The 24,539-nt window shown below is 39.7% G+C and overlaps 1 protein-coding gene across 3 annotated transcripts in view; it reads right to left on the minus strand.

Moving 5' to 3' along the window:
* Positions 1–24,539, minus strand: part of slc6a9 (solute carrier family 6 member 9) — a 259,999-nt gene that overhangs the window by 11,034 nt on the left and 224,426 nt on the right. For all 3 annotated transcript variants that reach the window (XM_059984128.1, XM_059984129.1, XM_059984127.1), the window contains 8 exons: positions 21,062–21,194; positions 18,112–18,246; positions 15,405–15,508; positions 11,110–11,347; positions 7,907–8,041; positions 6,583–6,682; positions 3,289–3,389; positions 1,478–1,648 (listed from right to left, as the gene is read on the minus strand). In XM_059984128.1, coding sequence (XP_059840111.1) covers positions 1,478–1,648; positions 3,289–3,389; positions 6,583–6,682; positions 7,907–8,041; positions 11,110–11,347; positions 15,405–15,508; positions 18,112–18,246; positions 21,062–21,194 — 1,117 coding nt within the window. The remainder of the gene's footprint in view (positions 1–1,477; positions 1,649–3,288; positions 3,390–6,582; positions 6,683–7,906; positions 8,042–11,109; positions 11,348–15,404; positions 15,509–18,111; positions 18,247–21,061; positions 21,195–24,539) is intronic.

Here is a 24,539-nt window from a genome sequence, read left to right on the forward strand (position 1 = left end):
AATTGGAGAGAGTCCAGAGGAAGTTCACGAGGATGATTCTGGGAATGAAGGGGTTAACATATGGGGAGCGTTTAGCAGCTTTGTGCCTGTACTCATGGGAATCTAGAAGAATGTTGGGGGAAACCTAAGTGATACCTACCAAATGTTGAAAGGACTAGAAAGGGTGAAATTGGAGAAAATGTTTCCAATGGTGGGGGTATCCAGAACTAGAGAGCACAGCCTCAAAATTGAGTGGTCGCCTTTTAGGACAGAGGTACGGAGGAATTTTTTTTAGCCAGAGAATAGTGTATCTGTGGAATGCTCTGCCATTGACTGCAGTGGAGGCCAGGTCAGTGGATGGAAGTTGATCATTTATTGATTGGTCAGGGCATCAAAATATATGGTGGGAAGGTAGGTGTATGGGGTTGAATGGGTTCCGAGATCAGCCATGATGCAATGGTAGAGCAGACTCGATAGGTTGAATGGTCTAGTTCTGCTCTAGGTCTTATGGGTCAATGGCATCATGCCAAATTTCTTTAGACTCCTGAGGAAGTAGAGGTGCTAGTCAGGCATTTTTGACTGTGACACATACAGATTGGACCAGGACAGGGTAATAGTGATGTTCACTTCCAAGAACTTGAAGCTCTCAACCATCTTGACCTGCCCACCAATGATATAAACAGGAGAATGTACCCTGACCCCCTTCTGAAGTCAGTGACCAAGCTCTTTCCCTTTGCTGACGTCGAGGGAAATACTGTTGTTGTGGCATCATGTGTACTGAGCTCTCTATCTCCCTCCTGTACCCCGATTCATTGTTACTTGAGATTTGGTGCACTACGTTGGTATCGTCTGCAGATAAAGTTACAGCAGAATCTGGTCAAGGTGTCTTGAGCGTACAGGGAGTAGAGTATGGAGCTAAGGATGTAACCTTGTGGAGTGTTGAAAATAATAATGCTGGAGGTATTGCTCCTACCCTTACAGACTTGTCTGCACTTATCTTTTGTTTCTCTGACAATCTGCCTGTCTTTTATAAGCCATGTCTGCTATCACTGAGCCTTTATTCTAAGCTCTGTCCAAGAAAAGATTATCAGGTGGGCAGAGAAAAGATTAAAGATATACTCAAAAGTCTCTTTAAAGAAGTGCAGTACTTCCCACTGACTCCCAGGAACCTCAAGCTCATGACCACTCAAAGTACATAAAAAATATTGGCAGCACATTGAAGCCCTGCGTAAGCACACTTCCTTATAGACTACACACATCCTTGTTGGGACGTTGCTACAGTTCCGACATTAACCCGAGAAGCCACCTTAGAAACTACAAAACCAGAGTTGAAACAAGTCTTCGTTGATTCCTTGGCATTGTTGAAGAAGATTTCTTTTTATTTTCTTTTCCTAATCTTCTGACAGTTACAGTGCTGCTCACTGAGATTTCTCAATGTACAAAGAATGTTTCACACCGTTAACTACATTTAAACCAGTTTTCTACCTAATTCACTTACCTCCCAAAATGTGGAACCATCAGTATTGCAAATCTTCCAAAAGGCATAAATTGGAATACAGATTACTGAGGAGAGTGCCATCAGGAAACCGAGAGTGACAGCCCACTTTGGGTAGATGTAGTTATTGTAAGTGATGGGCTTATACTGGATCACAGTGAACACCAGTATGAACTAGAGGGAACAAATAAAAATATGATTGATTAGAAAGCTAAATTTACATTACCAATCAATGGAATTTACAATAAAGCATAAATTCTCTCTTGAATTTTTCTTATTTATTTAAGTCATTCCTCTCATTAACAATCTTTTGTCTTTAGTTTCTTATGTCAATCTGCTGATTGTTCTTAGAAGGTTATTGGAAAATCCTTTCTCATGTTTTCCACACAAAAGGATATGTTTAGAAACAATTCATCTAAACATGTACATCTAAACAATTCAGCCTGTACCAGTGGGTGCTGAAATATGGAGAGTTCCTGTTTATTAACAAATATTTTTCTTGTGCAGACTATCTCTGTAGACTGGCTGCCATCAAAAACAAAAAAACAATACAAAAACAACAAATATACTTTAGAAATAGTTTGTTTGCTGTAAAATGGGTTAGGACTTCCTACGTGGGATGAGAAAGGTGCCTTATAAATGCAAATCTTTTAAAAAGAATTCAAGCTTTTATTTGCACACTGAATTTACTTTTGGCATGAAGTGGTCAGTCCATAGGTTAGAAACACCCTGGATATGGTAATGCAGCACACTATTATTCCTCTACTGTGGTGGGAATTAGCCTCCAAATGAAACTGTCTCCTCTGATGGATTCCTGGTGCTCACAGTGTTTGAAGGGAAGTGATCAATAAGAGTTTGCAGAAAGAGAGAAAAGAAGGTGAGTCACCCTGGACCATTCCTGCTCCCTCGAAAAGGCCAGTTTAAAATGGCCCTGGCAGAGGCCTGGAAGCAGCGCAGTCACTCTCTTCCTGGCATGGGGAATGGTGCATGGTAATGCAACATGTAAACAGAGGAAGACAAAGAAATGTTAATATTTGGGTGAACAAAACTAGTATTATCCAATTACTCCCCTTTAATTAATATATAATTGGCCCTCAGCAAGCCAAATGAATAGTTACATAATTGAGAGAAGGTATAAATTGGGCTATAGATAGGTTCCAAGCCCCTCCCCCATCCATATTCCCACTCCACCTTTGTATCCTAATGATTTTGTTCCTGTTAAGGAATGTTTTCCATTCTTGTACCAATGACATGAACAAGCACTCATAAGCTCAGTGCTTATGCACGTGAGGTACAAAGTGGATGCTCCCAGTTCATGATGCTTCAACCATACGTCTCAACCATTAGCCACTTAAGATTAAAATCCTTCCCCTGTAGCATCACATTGACATGCAAAACTCATTAGGCAGCCATTCTTCTGTCCTCATAAAAAAGTTGTAGATCCAAAGCTTTAACTCTTTTTCTTAGAGCGGATGTTCTCTAACCTGTTGAGAACCTCCAGCGTGGCCTAATTCCCTTATATCCTTTTGTGAAGTTATCTTTATGTTACGGTTAATACTCCAAATTTGTAATGTGAAGAGTCAAACACATTGGGTCCTCAGTTCAGCATGTGAATTTCATTTTTCCGACACTATCATAGCTTTCAAAGTAAAAAGTAAATCTAACCCCCACGTCTTTGGAACTTGAATCCAGTTACTGGATATGAAATGATAGAGTTCTAACTCAGTGTATTCAAGAGAATTGTAGTGAAATGCGACAACTGCTTCTTACTCGTTTTTAAAACAACTTTACTTATGCATCTAATGGGTACTTACAAAGATAATGCTGGGAGAAACAAAACGCCAGCAAATTTGGAAGAACTTTGGAGGTGGATAACCAATCATCATCTCAACATCCTTGAAATAGTTATTATGTCCTGAAAAAGGCAAGAGAAAATATTGAAATTCAGAATTCACATAACCTTTTCCACATTTTATTTGAGTTGCAGTCAGTTAGCAGAAACACCTCTATTTACAGTGACATGACAGTACCAATTTTCTTTAAATAAAAATCACAAGTTTTAAATATTGTATATCCCAAAGGAAAGCATTTTAATTTATGCATCAGCATAAACACTGTGACATAAATCTCTTTTGATCCAATTTCCGTTATTAAGCATGCAAAGTGAACTGCACACATTGTAAGCATCATCCAATTTGAAAAAAAATAGTGAAAGGACATTACTAATATCAAAAAGTTACAAAAAAATTAATGAACAACTTTTATTTTGGGTAGCAAATATTTCAATTTTTGAAAAAAGTAGGTAATCTTTGCTTTCAAAAAGCATTTTGAATGCTTCATTATTTAATGCAACAGAATTTTATGAATGTTTTACTTAATATGTAGTATATAGTATTTTGGGTAATTAATAAATCACTATAAATGATTTAGTAAGTAAATCTAAGTATATAAATGATATGTTGTTCCCTGTGGCACATCAGGTGGCATTTTTGTTGTTTCCATGAGATTTGACTGTGTTTTTACAAAGCTGAGTTGCTAGCTTGACACTCAACTCAGTACGTATGGAAAGCGTGCAAGGTGCTGGCTGGATTCAAACTCAGGATCACTCGCTCCATGTCCGGTGCTGATAGTAGAACACTACCGTCTGATTTACGTCACATAAAATGTCTACATCCAGTGTGCAGTGCAGTATGGCCAAATTCTTTGGAACAGTTAACCGCTGACTTTATAAAATAGAATAAAGTTAGATTTGTAGTTCCCTTTTATGTTAGCTGTGGACGAAAAGGAAATCTCATGTGTTTAGATTTAAAGTGCATTTCAATGAATCATTGAACAACAATGTGGTCTTGGGGTTCAGATAATACTCTGCTGGACAACTACACCAGAAAAGATTTTTGAAAACATTTAATAGTAGAAACCGAGTCATACAAGCAAGATACCAGGAGACAAGGTGAGCTGGCTGTGGCCAGTGGTTCTAAAGGGATGTGTGAAGTGCAGCTGGTTATTTGATTTAGAGATACAGTGTGGAATAGCCTCCTCCAGCCCAACGAGCCACGTTGCACAGCAGCCCACCTATTTAACCCCAGCCTAATCAAAGGACAATTTACAATGGATTGTGGGAGGAGACTGGAGCACCCGGAGGATTTGGGTCTGCAGATTTGGATGTAGCCATTATTTTAAAATTATTTTTGCTTAGTTTAATGTCTTGATTATTTCAGAAGCTTTCATATGTTTATCATTTATTTGTTACACATTTAAAATATATATACTATTTGTATCTAATTGTTTTTAAGTTTACTGGAATGTCATGTACTTGAAATTCCTGACAGATTTACAAATGAGCATGCTCTGCCCCAATACTGAAGACTGTCAGTCTTCATGATGAGTCTGAGCAGGGCCCCTGCACTGTGCCTCCCGCAGCATCATGTCAGATGTCAGCAGTGCGGCGCAATGGCATCAGCGCCGGACTTCAGAGCGAGGGTTCCCGAGTTCCAATCCAAGTCGGGCCGCCAACCCCATCGAGTATGCTTGAGTGTCGAGCTAGCCACTCGGCCTTGTGAAAAAAAGGGTGGAGTCAGGAACGTTCATACCGTGACCCGGTTAATCCAAAAGGAGACCAATCCTGACGCTACGCACCGGACAAGAATGGCCCATTGACTGGTGCGACACGCTAAAAAAAAAAGCAAAGTGTAGGACTCTGGTAACTGTGATTGCCAATTACAGCAACTGTTCTGTCACTTAGCAGTGGTTGTTTATCGGACTGGAGGCCCAGTGGTGTTGCCCAGGGCTTGGAAATAGGCCCACTGCTATTTTATCATCTATATCACCACTTTAGATTATAGTGTAACAAGACACTGTTGGTAGTTTGTAAATGACACTAAGATAGGAGGTGCTGCTTACAGCGAAGGTGGTCATTAGAATTTACAGAGAAACCTGATCAGCTGGGTAAATAGGCCAAGGAATGACAAGTGGAGATTAATTTAGGTAAGTGTCAGCTGTTGCATTTTGGGAGTGCAAAGGAGGGTAGGGTTTTAAAGATAAATGGTATGGCCCTGGGTAGTGTCGAAGAACAGAGGGATCTTGGAGATCAGGGACACGGTTCCCTGAAAGTGGTGTCACAGTTGCACAGGATACTGAAGAGAGCTTCTGACATGCAGTCCTTCAACCAGGTCACTGAGTACTGAAGCTGAAATGTTATGTTGTAGTTGTTATAAGGCCACATTTGTTCAGTTTCGGCCACCCTGCTATAGGAAGGACTCCATTATGAGGGAAAAGGTGCAGAGGAGGTTTATGAGGATGTTACCAGGCAGACAGCCTGAGCAGAATGGAACATTTTTCACTCGTTTGCAGGAGAATGAGGGGTGATCTACAAGACGTATAAAATTATGAGGCGTGAAGACAGAGTGCACAGTCATTTCCACAGGATTGGGGGATCAAAAACTAGAGGGCATAGATCTAAGGTGAGAGGGGAAAATTACAACAGGAACCTGAGGGGCAACTTTTTCACCCAGAGAGTGGTCCACATGTGGGACAAACTGCCCGAGGAAGTAATTGAGGTAGGTGCATTAACTACATTTAAAAGTTACTTGAAGAGGTACATAGAGCAGAAATGTTTAGAGCAGTGGTTCCAAACCTTTTTAATGCTATGGACCACTACCATTAACCAAGGGGTCTGTGGACCCCAGGTTGGGAACCCTGGTTCAGAGGGATATGGCCCAAATGCAAGCGAATGGTACTAATTTTGATTGGAATCTTGGTTGACAGGGATTAATAACTTTAAAACAAAGATAAAAATAGAACTGCAAATGTTCAAAATCAGAAATTTAAAAAATGAAAATTTGCTGGAAGGACACAGGTAGCACGTGTGGAAATAGCTGTCAAAACTACCAAGGCATGCAGACCTGTAGCATTAACTTTTTCTTTCTGCAAATGCTGAGCCTTTCCAGCATTTTCTGTTTTAATTCGGCTAATTTAGTCCATCAGAATGATACTTTGGCATATTAGGGACACTGTTAATTGTCCAGGTGTAAGCACTGACAAATAGGTGTCTGACATGCTCAAATCATGCTTACATTAAATCAGCCTAACCTGCATTGCCATTTACTTACCATAAATATACATGATCGCAATACACATAATGCAGGAAATCACCACTAGTGAAAAGCTGGCTGCATAGTTATCCATGAGAAGCAGCCAGTAAATGCCAGCCTATGGTAGAAAGGCAAAAGAATACCAATTATTTGCTGACTGAACAAATCCGTTTAAAGAAATAGGGCTCAAAATTCTTCCACGCTCAACTAGTTATGGAAAAGGGCATTGCGGAGGGGCTGCTGCTTGTTTAGTATTTGGTCACACACAGTCATGTCTTTCTTCTGCACTCTCTGCCACAGTGGATACAGAGTGCCGATTATGTCGGTCTGGAGAACTGAGGAGAGGTAGATATTAATCTTCAGATCAAATCAGAGGGGACAAAATCAGGACCTTGGGACTCAGAAATAATCATCGTAATCACTAACTTGAGGTAACTTGCTAGCTACTGGGAGGTGGGAACATGACTGGCCCAAGTGACTGGGGGCCTGAATATCAACTGTGGAATCATTGACATGAGGAGGTTTGTGTAAGAGGGGTTTGGTGTGTATTTAAAGATGCCCAGTTCTCTCCAGTATTCATGCAATAATCTGATAAATGACTCCCCTTCTAACTTGTGCAAAAGCAAATTGTGTACATGCTGTGATTGCTGACTTCGGTTGCTGTAATGTTTCGATGAAATATTAGAAGTAGCATTAAACTGCCCATCATTTGACTCTCAAAGTGGCTTCTGCCAAGAAACACAAATGTATCACCGTTTGTAAGAAGCTGCCTTACACATCTAGCACATCAAGTTAAGTAAAATTGTGTAGGGGATTTTGTTGCTCAGAGCTGTTATATCTCTCTATAGTTATTCAAATTAACTAACAAAATTCTTCAAGTTGTAATTCAATGGATGTAATTTATTTTAAGCAATTTTTTGACACTTCAGACATTAGAAACCACAGATTCATGTAGCACCAAAACACCCTGAAACATTAACAGATCTATATTCTCACATTATTTATTTTGTTCATTTTAAATTTGATGCTCTTGTTAGTTGTAGGGTGAAGAACATGTTTAAGATCGTAAATCTTAAATAAAAATAAACTGGATTAATTATAATCTACTACTTTTGGAATTATACACAAAATTATGTAAAACTACAGTATATCAGGAATAGTTCACTGTCACCTAAAGTCTACTTTAGAAACATGCATGGAATATGCTTGCCACAAATGAAATATTAACTTTGGTTTAACCAGGATCAAACTTATCTTTCAATACAAATGTTTGAACAAGATTTCCTCTACTTATATAAACATAACTTTAATTTAAAAAAATATGCATTATTTATTCTCTTACTTGTGTAGTTAGTGAGATTCCTAGAAGAAAGCCAATAATGGCAACTCCTAGAGTGACAAGGGACTTTCGTCTGCGAATCCAATCACTGCCAATTTCATCAACAACAGCAGTGACCAATGTTTCCAGCAGACAGAACTACGGAAGTAACAAGAAGTGTTAGTCTTTGATACACAATTTTTACTATGCCAAACATCGGAAACTGACACTGTAGGGTGAACATTGTATTCTAATTGTAATATCCACATTTTACTATACATACAGCATATCCTGAAATAATGTGCATTCAACATCAGATACTGTGTGGTGTACTGGATAACTGAGGGAAACAACTCCCTTCAAAATGAATTCTTGGGACAAATCCCTCAAGCTTCTACAATTCCTATTTATAACGTGGTTTTTGGCCTAAGTATTGTTATTCTGAATAATAAGTCCTATCTCAAGAATTTGCTTGGTGTTGCTCCAGCACAGGCGCTCCATGGTTTGAAGTAATGATGATGAAGCAGGAGTTGCTCAGAGTACGACTGAGAGAGGCATAAATGGTGGTTTCCTATAATGATGGAATGATACCAAGTACCCATCCTACAAAAATATCACAAGGGTTAGTGTATTACATGATAACATTTGGGACAAATGACATAATTATGTTATATAATATTTTGTCATACATAATGCAAAATATAAAAATTAGCACAATGTAATATGTTATACGAAATAATTGGACTGTATAGAATATCACATTACATTGTCTATTTTACATTTATGTAGAATATTATGACTTTATTTTGTAGTATAGAGTATTTTACTATACTGCATAAGTTACAATATCTAATATTCTAGCCTACACAATCATGCTAAATAAAATTTCCCAATTCTAAATTATCTTTTTCTTAGTACAGCATTCAAAGTATCTACATAGATTCATATAACACAGAATTACTCATTCCATTACACTTATACCAACTCTGTGCAAACCTTTCCCCATCATCTTGAAAAGTATTTCATCAATTCCCTTTTGAAATTTAGTATTGTTTCTGTTTTCACCACTCCTTCAAATATTGCTTTACAGATTACAGCACAGAGAGGTCCCTCCCAGCCTTTCAAGCTGTGCTGCCCAGCAACCCCCGAATTAACCCTAGCCTAAAGATAGGACAATTTACAATGACCAATTAACCTACCAACTAGTAGGTCTTTGGTGTGTAGGAGGAACGAACAGCCTCCTTAAAGGCAGTGACGGGAATTGAACCTGGGTCGCCTGTACTGCAAAGCAGTTGTACTAACCACCATGCTACAGTGCCACCCTTAGTATCTCCTGATGCCATCTCTGATTCCTTTTGCCAATTAACTTAGATCTTCACTATCCAACTACCATCCAATGTACCATTGGAAACAATTCCTTCCTATTTATTTATTAAAACCCTTCACCTCTATTAAATCTCCCATTAATCTTTGCTGATGTTAGTTGAGAAACCATGGCTTCAGTAGTCTCTCTGAGATCCAGCAACATTTATCCCTTTCTAATCAACGTAAGGCACTTAGAAGTGGATGCAATACTCCAGCTGTTCCGCTAAATGGGAGGGAAAAAAGCTGTTAATACCTCAGTACTAGCTACAAGATGCCAACGTGTACCAAAGTGTACCTGTCAAATGATGGTTAGAAATGATTACTTAAAGATAATCTACATATTCCACAACAGATCCTGTTTAAGAGTGGGATTATGCATGGTGTCGATGAGATGTTAATGATGTTGATAGTGACTCAGCCCAGGCATCATGTTAATGGTACTGGAGTATAAGTTTTTTTCCTCCCTGGGATTTAGTTTTGGTATGCAATGAAAGTGACCTTGCTGACTGGGCTGACACCCTGTCCTGCACAGCCATGGAGAATCTTTCACAACAGCGCGGCTTGTTGTATGGGGTCGGGTACCACTCCATCTCCACGGAAGTAAAGTACCAGGCTAATGAAGAAAGAGAGAAATAAAAAAATTCTGTTTTTTACCAAGAAAGGGATTTTTTTTTCTCATCATCTTCATTGTATAAATACCAGCATAATGCAATATTTATACATTTCATGAATCCAATGGACATACAGTAACTTCCTTGCCATGTGTTACCTGTTTGGTTTGTAACTATCATATCGTGGCTAGCCATGGGTAAGATCTAGTTTAAAAAAAAGACAAAAATTGGGGTGAAATTTGCTGCCATTGTGCATTCTTGCATGAACTGTCAATGCTGGAGTATTCATGTCTGCTTCTTTATATTCAAGTGTTCCAGGTCTTCCTGTGTCACAGAGTCAAGTAATTGGCTAATAATGTTTTCTATAATTTTGACTTATGATAATCATTTTCTTAATATTAAATGTTCATCTGGCATACAAAAACCATTCCAGGTTTGTTTATAAATCAACTGGATCTGTGCTTTACGGAAACCCATATGTAGTCTTCAGCACATATTCAACAAGGCCATTTTTGAAAAAAGAGACTAGGGGGCAATTTTAAGTCAAATCAGATCCTGAGGGCGCAAAAAGTGGCAACATCCTCCTCTGCCAATACTAGATGTCATCCTGATGTTCTAGAACGTCATTTCCATTTCCCACTTCAGACAACACTTCGGTCATTGATTAGCCAGCAGGTATTAGAAACATGTGTTACATTTGTTTGGTTTTGCTTCAATTTATAGGTCAAAAGTCATTATATCACTTAAATGTTCTGTTACTAAATGTTGTCCATACCTATAATATCCATTACGTTAATGCAGTACACATCAAGATTGCTAGGATCAGCTGCCTCTTGTTAAACGATGCAGAGTTGAGAAGCTCTAAAAATGTTTATACCAGGCTCATTCTAAATTGGTCTTAACACATTTTAGTATGTTAATGTATGAGGTATGAAACATTATTTGAAAATGGCATGTTCTCTGACATCATTTACAACAGGATTAGATTCACATGTGGCATTAAGCGGGATCTGAAATTGGATCAGTGATTCCAGACGAAGCAGATGAGAAGTCATTGTTGTTGTCTTGAAGATTTTCCAAATCAGTCTTGTTTCATACTCAGAGCTTGAAACTTCCAATAGTGAAAGCCCAAAAGAGAACTTTGAAACTTCTCAGGATGTTTTACTAAACATCCTTTTTGAGAGATTTGCAGACTCATCATTCTAATTGAGGGTTGCTAATGAAAGAGGAGTAAAGAAAAGGATGTCTCACCTGCGTACCCAACCCCAGAAGAATCAACATGAAGAAAAACAGAAGTGACCAGAAGGGTGAGATCGGCAACAAGGTCAGAGCCTCTGGGTAGGCCACGAAGGCCAGTCCAGGACCGTGATCTGCTACGTTTGAGACATCAACTCCCAGGTGTTCAGCCATAAATCCAAGAATGGAGAAGATGACAAACCCAGCATAAACACTGGTTGCGCAGTTGGTAATACTTATAATGATGCTGTCTCTGTAACAGAGGGATGGATGTCAGTCACAGTAAGGATGAAATAACAAGTCATTTGCTAAAGAATTAAAGGACTCAGATTTATCAATTTTTAAACACTATATTTTCTCTTCAGCTCTAATGCAACCCTCAGGAAAGTGGTATCATTTTTGAACATTTTGGTTGTTTCTTTAATGTCTATTAGAGACTGAATTTTTGCATTTCCATTACATGGCAAATTGTGATCAGAGGTCAGACTCTAAAAGGGTTTTCTCTGAACCAGAGGTTCCCACTGCTGCTCCTCAGTCAAGGCAAACCATGCACTTGGCCTTGTGAATACAGCCAAATGAGACAGCGTAACTATGGGGTCAAAGTGCAAAGACGTATTCCCAACAGTCACACACTGTAAGCACACACAAGATCACAATCACATAATACGAGTCCCAAGCCCCCACCCCCCACTGATGCCATGGCTTGATGCACAGAGATCCATAAAGACATGTGCCCGATTAGCAGAGTCCAAGCTAGCTTGAACTAGAACCCTTGTGTTTATTTCCTCTCTGTCCATGATAGCCATTAATATACTGACTCAACAGAACTCTGGCTTTGTTGAAAAGGCCGGGGGCATCAGGATGATTCGGGTTGTTTTTTTTTGTGTTGATGATTCGGGTTGTTGGGAGTTCCCAATGTTCTCATTGCACCATGGTTGGAACCTGAAGAATCCTGACACTTAAAGGAGAGAGGCAGCCATGTAATTCATTAAATACAACAGCGAGGTGAACCATCTAGATAATTCACCGTGGGTACTTTGGTTGTAATTTAATTAAATGCTCCCAAGCCAAATATGTATTTACAGAAATAGAAGGTATCCAAGTCACAAGCATTTGTGGGTAGTGCACCAAGTACATCTGCAGTAAATCAATTTTGACAATTATGATTGAGATTTGATACATAATCATAATATAGAAAAAAACCACCAAAACTTTGCCAATATTAGGCTCTGAAAATATCATATTATTGCCTTACTGTAAAAATCAATTTAGGCCATAATTTCTGCAGAATTAGCTAATCATGAATTGTCAGATGGGGTCATCTGTGAGCTATGCTCATGGTGACACTATTCACTGAAGCGACCTAACACAAAATGTAAGAATAGCTCTCACCAAAGAGCAGAGCCAGAGCCTTACGAAATAACCTTATTAAGTTTCACCTACAAACTAAAAGGATGGCAAATACTTTACTTGCCTGCTCTCAAATGCACCATGTAAGCTTTCCCAAGAGATAACTGCATATGTGGTTGCAATTTAAACAAATAATATGTGAATGATGAAAATGCAATTAAAAAGTGAGGAAATGTGAATTGAATATAAAAGTGGGTGCTTTTCCTGTTCAAAGATAAATGCATTTATATGGAAGTAACATTCCTGCACAGCACATGCCACAAATTCAAAGAAGTAATAATGGACATAAAAGAAATGGCACATGATCTTAATAAGTACTTTGCATCAGCTTTCACTCTGGAAGATGCCAGTAATGTGCCAGATATTTGAGAGACAAGGGACAGCAGTGAATGTGGTTGCTATTTCCAAGGAGAAGGTGCTTGCAAAACTGAAAGATCTGCATGTGGAAAGTTGCCTGGACTGGACACACTACACCCCAAGGTTCTGAAAAATGTAGCTTTAGAGATTGCGGAGGTATTGGAATTGATCTTTCAAGAATGGTTCCGAAGAACTGGAAAGTAGAAAATATTACTCTACACCTTAAGAAGGGAAAGGGGCAAAAGACAGAAAAGTATAGGCCATTTAATCTCATTTAAATGCTTAGTAAGATTTTAGAGTGCATTATAAAGCACAATGTTTTGGGGTACTTGGAAATACATGACAAAATAGGCCAAAGCCAGCATAGTTTCTTTAAGGGGGGAGCTTGCCTGACAAATACGTTTGAGTTCTTTGTGGAAGTAACAGACAGGATAAACAAAGGAGAGTCCACCAGAGGGTGGTGAGTGTGTAGAATTCATTGCCACATATGGTTGAGGAGGATACAACATTATGTACTGTATATTTAAAGTGGAGGTTGATAGGTTCTTGATTAAAAATAGCATCAAAAGTTAAGGGGAGAAAGTGGGATAATGGGGTTGAAAGTAAATTAAATCATTCATGATCAAATGGTGGAGCAGACTCAATGGGCCAAATGGTCTAATTTGGCACATACAGTGGCATGCAAAAGTTTGGGAACCCCTGGTTAAAATTTCTGTTACTGTGAATAGTTAAAGTGAGTAGAAGATGAACTGATCTCCAAAAGTCATAAAGTTAAAGATGAAACATTCTTTTCAACATTTTAAGCAAGATTAGTGTATTATTTTATTTTGTACAATTTTAGAGTGTAAATCAAAACCCCTGTTTGACTGTAAAAGACCTTCAGGAAGATTTAGCAGACTCTGGAGTGGTGGTGCACTGTTCTACTGTGCAGCGACGCCTGCACAAATATGACCTTCATGGAAGAGTCATCAGAAGAAAACCTTTCCTGCGTCCTCACCACAAAATTCAGCATCAGAAGTTTGCAAAGCAACATCTAAACAAGCCTGATGCATTTTGGAAACAAGTCCTGTAGACTGATGAAATTAAAATAGAACTTTTTAGCCACAACGAGCAAAGGTATTTTGGAGAAAACAGGGTGCAGAATTTCATGAAAAGAACATCTCTCCAATTGCTAAGCATGGGGGTGAATCGATCATGCTTTGGACTTGAGTCGCAGCCAGTGGCACGGGGAACATTTCACTGGTAGAAGGAAGAATGAATTCAATTAAATACCAGCAAATTCTGGAGCAAACATCACACCATCTGTAAAAAAGCTGAAGATGAAAAGAGGATGGCTTCTACAACAGGATAGTTATCCTAAACACACCTCAATCCACAATGGATTACCTGAAGAGGCACAAGCTGAAGGTTTTGCCATGACCCTCATGGTTCCCCAACCTAAACATCATTGAAAATCTGTGGATAGACCTCAAAAGAGCAGTGTATGCAAAACGGCCCAAGAATCTCACAGAACTAGAAGAATGGGCAAAAATCCCCCAAACAAGAAATGAAAGACTCTTAGCTGGCTACAGAAAGCATTTACAAGCTGTGATACTTGCCAAAGGGGGTGTTACTAAGTACTGACCATGCAGGGTGCCCAAACTCCTGCTTTGGGCCCTTTTCCTTTTTTGTTATTTTGAAACTGTAAAAGATGGAAATAAAAAAGTAATTTTGCTTAAAATATTAAAGAAATGTGTCATCTTTAACTTTATGCCTTTTAGAGATCAGGTCACCTTTTACTTGCTTAGCTACTCACTGTAACAGAAATATTGACCAGAGGCGCCCAAACTTTTGCATGCGATTGTATGTCTTATGGTCTTGTATCTTGGAGAAAGTCCAGAGGATTAGGAGTCTTATCCTCAAAATGAAAGGGTTAATGTCTGAGGAGAGTTACATGATTTATTTAACAAGAGGGTGGTGAATCTGTGGAATTTATTGCCCCATATGAATATGGAGGCCAAGTCATTGGAAGTATTTAAAGCAGAGGTTGATAGTTTCTTATGACAAACAAGAGAAAACCTGCAGATGCTGGAAATCTGATCAATACACACAAAATGCTGGAGGAACTGAGCAGGCCAAGTTTTGGCCCTAAACGTTGACTGTACTTTTTCCCATAGATGTTGCCTAGCCTGCTGAGTTTCTCCAGCATTTTGTGTGTGTTGATAGTTTCTTGTTTAGTAAGGGTGTCAAAGGCTACAGGGAGAAGCACTTGCAAATGTGGCTGAGAGGGAATAAACAATCATCCATGATTGAAAGGCAGAGCAAACTCGATAGGCTGAATGTCTTAAACCTGCTCCTACGTCTTACGGTGTTCTGATTTTATGACTCACGATTTACCACAGCCAAGGAAGGGACAGTGCTTATTTACATAGTCCTTCATTATCCATTACTGAAAGTTTACACTTGAGTTGGCACCAGTACCGCCAGAAATTTTAAACCCTCCAATGAAGAAATTTCAGAACACGATTCCAAAGAAGGAAGAAAATAAGAGAATGCTTGCAAACCTGAAGCAGTTATTGTGGAACTTATTGTAAGAAGCCATGGTTATTAGGCCTCCCCAAGCACATCCCAGAGAGTAGAAAATTTGGGAAGCTGCATCACCCCATACCTGGAAATGAATATAAATGGAATGAATGTTAGCATTTTTCAATATTTGCAATGAAGGTAGTCATTAAATTTTAAGTTGGGATTGTGTTTGCCTGAGTTTCCCCACAACCTCTTCTGTAGGAATGGTAACGTACACTAGCAACAGTACCTTGCAATCACAGTGCAACTTGTTAAATTTCCCATGATTTTTCTCTACTGGATTCATCAACAGGGTTAATGTGGTACACTTGTCCATGGTCACAGCAACAGGCTAGAACTTCATCAATTTAGTGGTGGTTTATAGATTAATGTTTTATGATTTTCAGAAGTGCCTGAAGCGGCTTATTTTAAAAAGTGGGCAAGAGGGGACATGTGTGGAAGAGATTGGTGGGCAACTGTACATCCAGTATGGCCTTGACAAGCAGATGACCCATTGTGCTCCACTGCAGCTGAATGCCTCACTCAGTATTTTGCCTGGTCTCGCTTTAAAATCAACTCTTATCCTAAGATGGCTTTAGAGTGTAAAAGCAGATCATATATCCAATCAAGTACTTACCAAATCAGCTACTTCTAACCCTCCACCCTTTCCCTGAGACCCTGTGAAATTTTCTTTTCAGAGACTCATCCAGATCCTATTTGAATCCTGCAATTAAATGAACCGCCACAATTACTCTGTCAGTGCATTCTTGACCTTAATTATTTGCAGCAACTCTCAGCAGCACTTCCGGTCAAGATGCCGCCCATGTGTAACGCTCCTTCGGTTGACATCTTCTGGATGGATCAAGAAATCATACTTCTCACTTCTTCTTTTACATTTGTTTTTCATCCTGAATGTGATCCTGGAACAGTTGGGAGTCTGTGATTTGCAGTTCGGAGATTGGTTGGGTGTTTCAACGCTCTGCAGTCTCTGAGAGGAAGCAGCGTGTGTGAAACTTGTGCGACGAAGGCTGCGGGGTGTGAACCGATGTTCAACTCCATTTTGCCACTTAAAGCTTCCGATTAAAGCAACGAAGGAGAATGAAACACTGAGGTGTGTTACATGCTCATAGTTTGAACACGGGACAGTGGGATGATGTAATTGTCTCATGACCGTGGAGTGATAGCATGTTCCAAACCGTATTTAAATCAAGCCGCGGTTAGTGACTCAGTTCTCATTTATTATTTTTGTGCAAACATTGTTGTTCCCGGTGGGAGGTGTGGAGGCTCCACCGTTTTTTTGTTTGTTGCATGTTTATTTTTCCCTTACAGTCCAGTATCTGAGAGCGAAGGCATTACCGAAGTTATCCGAGTTCGAAGGATTGGATAAAGTTAATGTTCAGCATGTTGGGAATGATCGACCTTTTTTTTGGAGTTTGTTCAGGAATTGTGGCCTGCACATTTGAGTTGAACCCTTGAAAGGTCAGGAAGGTTTCTGCAGTGACCACCCTCCAGTCAAAAGGTCAGTTCCTTTCATTTCTTCGTGATTTCTGTGAACAAGGCATCTCCCAGCTGTGGGATCCGTAGATCATTGTTACTTTGAAGGAATTGTTTGTTTCGGGGAAGTCTCTCCTTACTGTCTGTATAAAGCACATGGCCTTTTGAATTTATCACTTTAAGTCTGTGCTTGGATGAGAACTCGTTAAGAACAGTTTCAAAGTTTGACTGTCTGTTAGGTATTGCCGCCCAACTGTTAACTTCCAGTTAAGTTAGTAGTTTGTTTACTTTTCTAAGTTTTGAGCAAAGGTTAATAAATCTCGGGATTTGTTCTAAACCCTGCCTCAGTTCCATATTCATTGCTGCCGCATTTGTAACAGGTGAATGCGGACGGTGAGTGCTGGCTGCTGCGTTTCCATTGCTGGGAGATCGCTCCGCTACTAGAGAGGGGAGACTGCCTTCTGATCACTGGAGGATTCTCTGCTGCCACAGGGGGAAAGGCCTGGAGAACGTTACCCAGGTTTTCTGCGTTTTGGATATGGACTTTTTTTTTTCAGTTTTGTAGTTTTTTTTATATTCTGTGTTTTTTGCCTGATCTTTCTCATTTTTTGTGTGCAAGGGAGGGAGATTTGGGAGTCAATGTGCCTGTTCCATCTTTGTTCATTTTTTTGTGTAATGAGGAGGGATTTGGGGGTTGCTGACGGTGCTGCTGATCTTTCTTTGTTTCATGTCTATCGGGAGAAAAAAGAATTTCAGAGTTGTATTCTTTATAATAAATGAACCTTTGAAAACAGTCATTTACATCCCCTCTCAATCTCCTTTCATAAAAAAAAAATGACTGAGATTGGAAGTTTTTGATTAGGGGAAATCAGGGCACAAATCCTACTCCAATCAACTGACTCAAGACCCAATAGAGTACAACACTTTTATTGTTTCTAACTATTGTTTGGTGGAAACTTGCAGATGTGAGGCTGGTTGCAATTGGCTCCCCACTTCTTCCCCTCAGTAAGGGAGCGCTGCTGCCTGTCACTCCTCCATGATTGCAGGAAGAACACAAGTGAGCAAAGTAAACATAAAAAAGAAAAAAAAAAAAAAAAACCAAAAAAGAGAGAACACTGTGGGTAAGTCCAGAAAATAACTTAGTACAATATCACCACATACCCTGAGCAACACAATATTTTGTGACCAAGTCTTAAGCTATAACTGGCTCACCTTTGCATCCAAAATCTTGTCCCACTGAGGAGTGAGATAGTAAGTGATGCCATTTACAGCTCCTTTCAGTGTTATCCCCCGGACAAACAGAATAGTCAGCACGACATATGGAAATGTTGCGGTAAAGTACACCACCTATAAGAGTAATGCACCCTGTCAGTTCCAGATGCGCAGACATCACTGATGGAAGTTCCCTGTCCAGCAGGTTTTTTTATAGAATGTAGCAGCAATATTAAAACACAGAATCTGATCTTTGGTCAAAGAAGGTCTTCCCAGTTATATACAGCTGAGAGGACCATTGTCCATTTGTGGAGATGTACAAAACTGGATACAAAAACCATTTAAGGTCAAGCTCTTTTGCAGAAACACCAGTTTTCCAAATTCGTTTAGAACAAGCATCACTGCATTTTTTTTCCTTTTTAAAGATTTCAGAGCTCTGCTGGCATGTGTCGCAGAGTGACAGAACAAAACAGAGCTCTTGGAAAATCTTCCACAGCCAACTAGTGACTAGATCACTTTACATTCAGAGTACAGTGCAGTCTGCTTAAATAAATAACATGCTTTCCATTACAGTATTGATGTGGATTTACTGTTGGAGCGTCTTGAAATTAAGCACAATGAGTGAGCCCGTGCAATGAGAAACTGGGGGAGTCTACTCTCAGTGCAGATTAACATGGTTTAGTATGCTCTGCAACAGCCACTCACACGGTAGAATGAGTCATTCATACTGCTGTGCAAAGCTCCTGAATTGAGAATTAATTCATTAAATCTACTACTAAAAGTGTTTACAATTTGCAAAACTGTCAAAATTGAGGAAAAACTGGAGGGGACACAAGATATTGCCAATGCTAGAATCGGAATTGGAACAAAATTAAACTGCTGGAGCAAGTCAGCAGGTCAAGCAGCAGCTGTGTGGGGTGAGAACCGTTAATGTTTTGAATTGAGACCTTGTCTCAGTGTTAATGCAGAGCTCCCCCACCGTTACCGATCAGCCCTGTTGGCTTCCCCCAGCAGAACGCTAACTATTTATTCGGGAAGAAAATTACCTCACAGAACACTGACAAAAGTTTGCACGGAAGTGGCTCTGCTTCGCTGTTAGACTTCATCACAATTTGAGCTCACCTCACAGTGCCCCTTGTTTCTCCTCAATCTCATGACGGTCAGGTTAACTTTAGATTGTGTGTCAGGATATTAATCTGACCTTCCCAATATACAGATTCTGATATCTGCTTAATGCTTAGTCTGTGTCGTTGCTGTTGTTTTGCTGCATGTGACGTGAAATGTGTTAACTTAGTAGCAGCAGTTCAATGCAATACATAATATAGAAGAAAAAATAATAAATAAGTAAATCTTATTCAGTATACTTCATACAGTATATGTATATTAAATAGATAAAAAATCATGCAAAAAACAGAAATACTATATCTTAATAACAGTGAGAAAAGGGCATGCCCTGGGTGCTGGAGTTCCTTAATAATGGATGCTGCCTTTCTGAGACACCGCTCCTTGAAGATGTCCTGGGTACTTTGTAAGGTAGTACCCAAGATGGAACTGACTAAATTTACGACCCTCTGCAGCTTCTTTCGGTCCTGTGCAGTAGTCCCTCCCTCCCCCCCCCCCAAATACCAGACAGTGATGCAGCCTGTCAGAATGCTCTCCATGGTACATCTATATTGTCTACATTTCTCTGACATTAAATGTACCTTTGAAGCTCTGTTTCACACCCAACATTGAAGGAACAGTTTGCATCTATTTGGAGCTTCAAATTATTCTAGTCCATTATGAAGCAGATCAAATGAGGAATTATTGATGAGAATTGAGGCCTTAATACAACTGGCATTGATGTGACCACCTCGATGTGTCTGGATGAATAGGACCCGAGGTTCCCCACACTGACACAATTTTGGACACATTGATTCAAATCAGATTTTTCACTGTATAAAGTATACTAAATAAGATTTACTTCCCAAGTATTTATTATTATTTTTATTTCTGGATGTGGTCATTTCTGGGAAGGCCAGCATTTAATGCCCATTAGTAGAAGATGTTGGTCAACCATATTCTTTAATTCCTGCCAATTAATCTGGTGCAGGTGCTCTTAATTGGAATCTCCAGGATTTGGAGTCAATAGCAATGAGGAAATGGTGAGATACTTCAAAACGAGAATGGTTGTGGTTTGGAGGAGAACCTACAGGTGGTGGAGCAGTGACTGTACTAAAATAAATCACTGGATCTTTTTTCTTTGTACAAGGCATTACTTTTAAGAAACTGGAAGTGGTCACAGTAGGTCCTGACCAAAAGTATGCTTGTCCCAGTTATATCCAAGGAATCCAATAACTACAATTTACAATCTACCAGTACTTGTGCTCGGTATTTTAATTCCACCTTCACACAAAATGCTGGGGGAGCTCAGCAGGTCAGGCAGCACCTGTGGATGGAAATGGGCTATTGGTGTTTTGGGTCAGGACCTTCCATCCTGCTGAGAATGGAGCATCTGTAGTCTTTCTTCTCGCTCTCTGTCTCCTTGTATAATTATTGATCTTACAGATTAAGGAAGAAAGCTTCAACGTACAAGACAAGAAAGCATTGGTTGGAAGCAGTGTTTTCAGGGTAGCTACAGATCTGCTATGTCACTTTGTACCTGCTTCTGAATTACATTTTTGATTTGTACAGATTCAGAGACAAAGCTTTTACTTACAACTTCATTAACATAACAGAGAAGTACTGGGACTTGTGATGGGGAATGTTGTTATATTGTTCTCAGTGACTTGGGAAATCCCTTGAAATTCGGAAAAGCTCATCTCTTAGCGTGGTTAATGTCTTTCCCTTTTGTAGGCATGCTTTCAAAACTTTTGCCCTTTGTCTAAAGTTCCTGCCCTTGTTGCCAACCACCCAAACTTCCCTTCATGGCATTCCATTGTTAATATGTTGACAGTAGCACTGTACTTACCTTTCCTGAAGACTTGACCCCTTTAAAGAGGCACAGAAAGACTACAAACCAGGCCACAGCAAGGCATCCCAGCAAAGGAAGGCGGACCTCCCCAAAATTTCCAATGCCATCCGAGGTCTTCAGTACATAATAACTGTCAACAAATATGGTCATAGTCAGGACCAATAACAAGGTTAAGTACTTTATTCACCTGCATCAAATTGATGCTTGATCCATGCACAGCCTACCTTGATCTCAGCATCAAAAGGACAACTGACATGTTTGAAAGAAAAACAAGTTAGGTCAAATACCTCAATAAGAAGCAAATACTTACAGCTTTATTACCTCTTAAAACAATTCTATAGCGAATTTTTTTTCTATTATATAATCAATTTCTCTTCTACAGTATTCTTAACTACTGTACCATGTGGAGTATTATGTTCAATTCCAGTCACTCCATCATAGGAAGGATGTAGAAACTTGAAGGAGGGTGCAGGGTTTAGCAGGATGCTGCTTGGATTAGACAGCATGTCTTATGAGGTTAGGTTAAGTAAGCTAGGGCTTCTCTTTTTGGAGGGAAGAAGGATGAAAGGTGACTGACAGGTGTGGATAAAATGGTAAGATGTAGATAGAGTGGAAAGCTAGTGTCTTTTAACCAGGGCAGAAATAGCTACTACAAGCAGGCATAGTTTGAAGATGGCTGGAAGAAGTAGTTGTTTTATTTTTACACAGAGAATGTTAAGTATGTGGAATGCATTAGAGGGATGGTGGTAGTGTCAGTTACTTCAGGATATTTAGGAGACTCTTAGATAGGCACTAAGTGGGAGGGAAGGGTTGGATTGACCTTGGAATAGCCAACATTGTGGGCTGAAGGGCCTGTAATGTGCTGTACTGTCCCATATTCTATGTTCTTTAAAGTGAGGTTCTACCTCAACCACTTACAATCTGTCTGCTTAACTTATATTGATCTGCTGGGCTGTTTGCAGCTTGGGAAACTCCCTCCCACTGCCTGCACAACACTTGTCTCCAGGGAACAAACCAGTGACCTTGTTGCTCACTCTTTGACGAGTTCAAATTGGATTTTACATAAATCAAGAGAGCACAGCACAGTATTTAGCTTCGAGCTCCTTAACAACCCTGTGAAAACTTGGAATTCATCCTTGAGTGTTAGCAATATACAAATGTGACAGTATTGGATGGCAATTCCACTGGCCTCCTGCATTGACTCTAAAAGGCAGGAAGTCTAAAATAACTGACAGAAGATACCAAGATTTGGCACTGAAAGAAAGATTGTTCCCTTGTGTCTTCAAATTATGAACATTAATTACCATAAGATATAGGAGCATAATTAGGCCATTTGGCCCACTGAGCCTGCCCCACCATTCAATCATAGCTGATCAGTTTTCTTCGCATTCCTCAGTCCCACTCCCCATAACCTTTGATGGTGTGGCCACTCAAAAACCTATCAATCTCCACCTTAAATCCACAGCTGCCTGTGGTAACAAATTACAGAAATTCACAATTCTCTGGTTAAAGAAATTTCTCCGCATCTCTGTTTTAAATGAACACCTCTCTAACCTGAGGCTATCTTGTCCTAGACAGGCCCCAGCATGAGAAACATCCTTTCCACATCCACTCTGTCGAGGGCATTCAGCATTTGAAACGTTTTAATGAGATTCCCCCTCATCCTTCTAAACTTCAGCCAGTATAGGCCCAGAGCCATCAAATATTCCTGATTTGATAACCCTTTCATTCTTGGAATCATCCTTGTGAACCACGCCTGAATTCTCTCCAACGCTAGCACATCTTTTCTTAGATAAGGAGACTAAAACTATACACTATGCTCAAAGTGAGGCCTCACCAGTGCCTTATAAAGCCTCAGCATCACATACATCCCCACTCTCATATTCTGGACCTCTTGAAATGAATGCTTACATTGCATTTGCCTTCCTCACCATCGACTTAACCTTTAGGGTGTTCTGCAGATGGACTCACAAGTCCTTTGCATCTCAGATCTTTGGATTTTCTCCTCATTTAGAAAATGGTCTGCACATTTACTTTTCTATCAAAGTGCATGACCATGCATTTTCCAGCATTGTATTTAATTTGCTACTTTCTTGCCCATTCTCCTAATCTAAGTCCTTCTGTAGCCTGTTTCGCCAACACTACCTGCCCCTCCACCAATCTTCATATCATCTGCCAACTTAGCAACAATGCCATCTATTCCATCTTCTAAATGACTGATACACAGCACTAAAAGAAATGGTCACAACACCAATCCCTACGGAACACCATTAGTCACTGGCAGCCAACCAGAAAAGAATCCTTTTATTCCCACTCACTGCCTCCTACCAATCAGCCAATGCTCTAACCATGCTGGTATCTTTCCTGGAATACCATGGGCTCTTCACTTGGTAAGTAACCTCATGTGTGGTATCTTGTCAAAGACCTTCTGGAAGTCCAAATATACAACATCCACTGCAACCCCTTTATCTATCCTACTTGTAATCTTCTCAAATAATTCCAACAGGTTCGTCAGGCAAGATTTTCCCTTAAGGAAACCATGCTGACTTTGTCTTATCTTGTCTTGTCTCACCAAGTACTCCATAAACTCATTCTTAAGATTGCCACCAAAATCTTCCCAACCACTGAGGTCAGGCTAAATTATCTATAATTTCCTTTCTGCAGTCTCCATACCGTCTTAGAGCAGAGTGCCACTTGCTATTTTCCTATCCTCCAGAACCATGCTAGAGTCCAAGGATTCTTGAAAGATCATTACAAATGCCTTCACAATCTTTACCACTCCCTCTTTCAGAAACAAAGGGTGCAGTTCATCTGGTCTGGCTGACTTATGTACCTTTAGGTCTTTCAGCTTTTTGAGCACCTTCTCCCTTGTAATCGTAACTATACTCATTTCTCTTCCCTCACACCCTTCAACATCTGGCACACTGCTAGTGTCTTCCACAGTGAAGACTGATGCAAAGTACTCAATTAGTTCATTTGCCATCTCCTTGTCCCCCATTATTATTTCTCCACCCACATTTTCCTCTGGTCTATATCCACTCTCATTTCCCTTTTATTTTTTCCCTCTTTATTTTTTACTTGAAAAAGCTTTTTCTACCTACCTTGGTATTATTTGCTAGCTTGATTTCATATTTCATCTTTTCCCTCCTGATGATTATTTTAGTCGCCTCCTGTAAGTTTTTAAAAGCTTCTCAGTTTTTTTCTTTGTTGTATGCCCTCTATTTTGCTTTTACATTACAGCTTTGATTTTCCTTGTCAGCCATGGTTGTACAATTTTGCCATTTGAGCATTCCTTTGTTTTGAACTACATATATCCTGTACCTTCCTCATTTTTCCCAAGATAGCACAATATTGCTGCTCTGGTGTCATCCCAGCCGGGATCTCCTTCCAATTTACTTTGGTCAACTCCTCTCTCATACCACCATCATTTCCTTTACTGCTATGTCAGACTTTACTTTCTCCTTATCAAATTTCA

The sequence above is a fragment of the Hypanus sabinus genome, chromosome 11 (genome assembly GCF_030144855.1).
Source record: "Hypanus sabinus isolate sHypSab1 chromosome 11, sHypSab1.hap1, whole genome shotgun sequence".
In the NCBI taxonomy this organism is placed as follows: domain Eukaryota; kingdom Metazoa; phylum Chordata; class Chondrichthyes; order Myliobatiformes; family Dasyatidae; genus Hypanus; species Hypanus sabinus.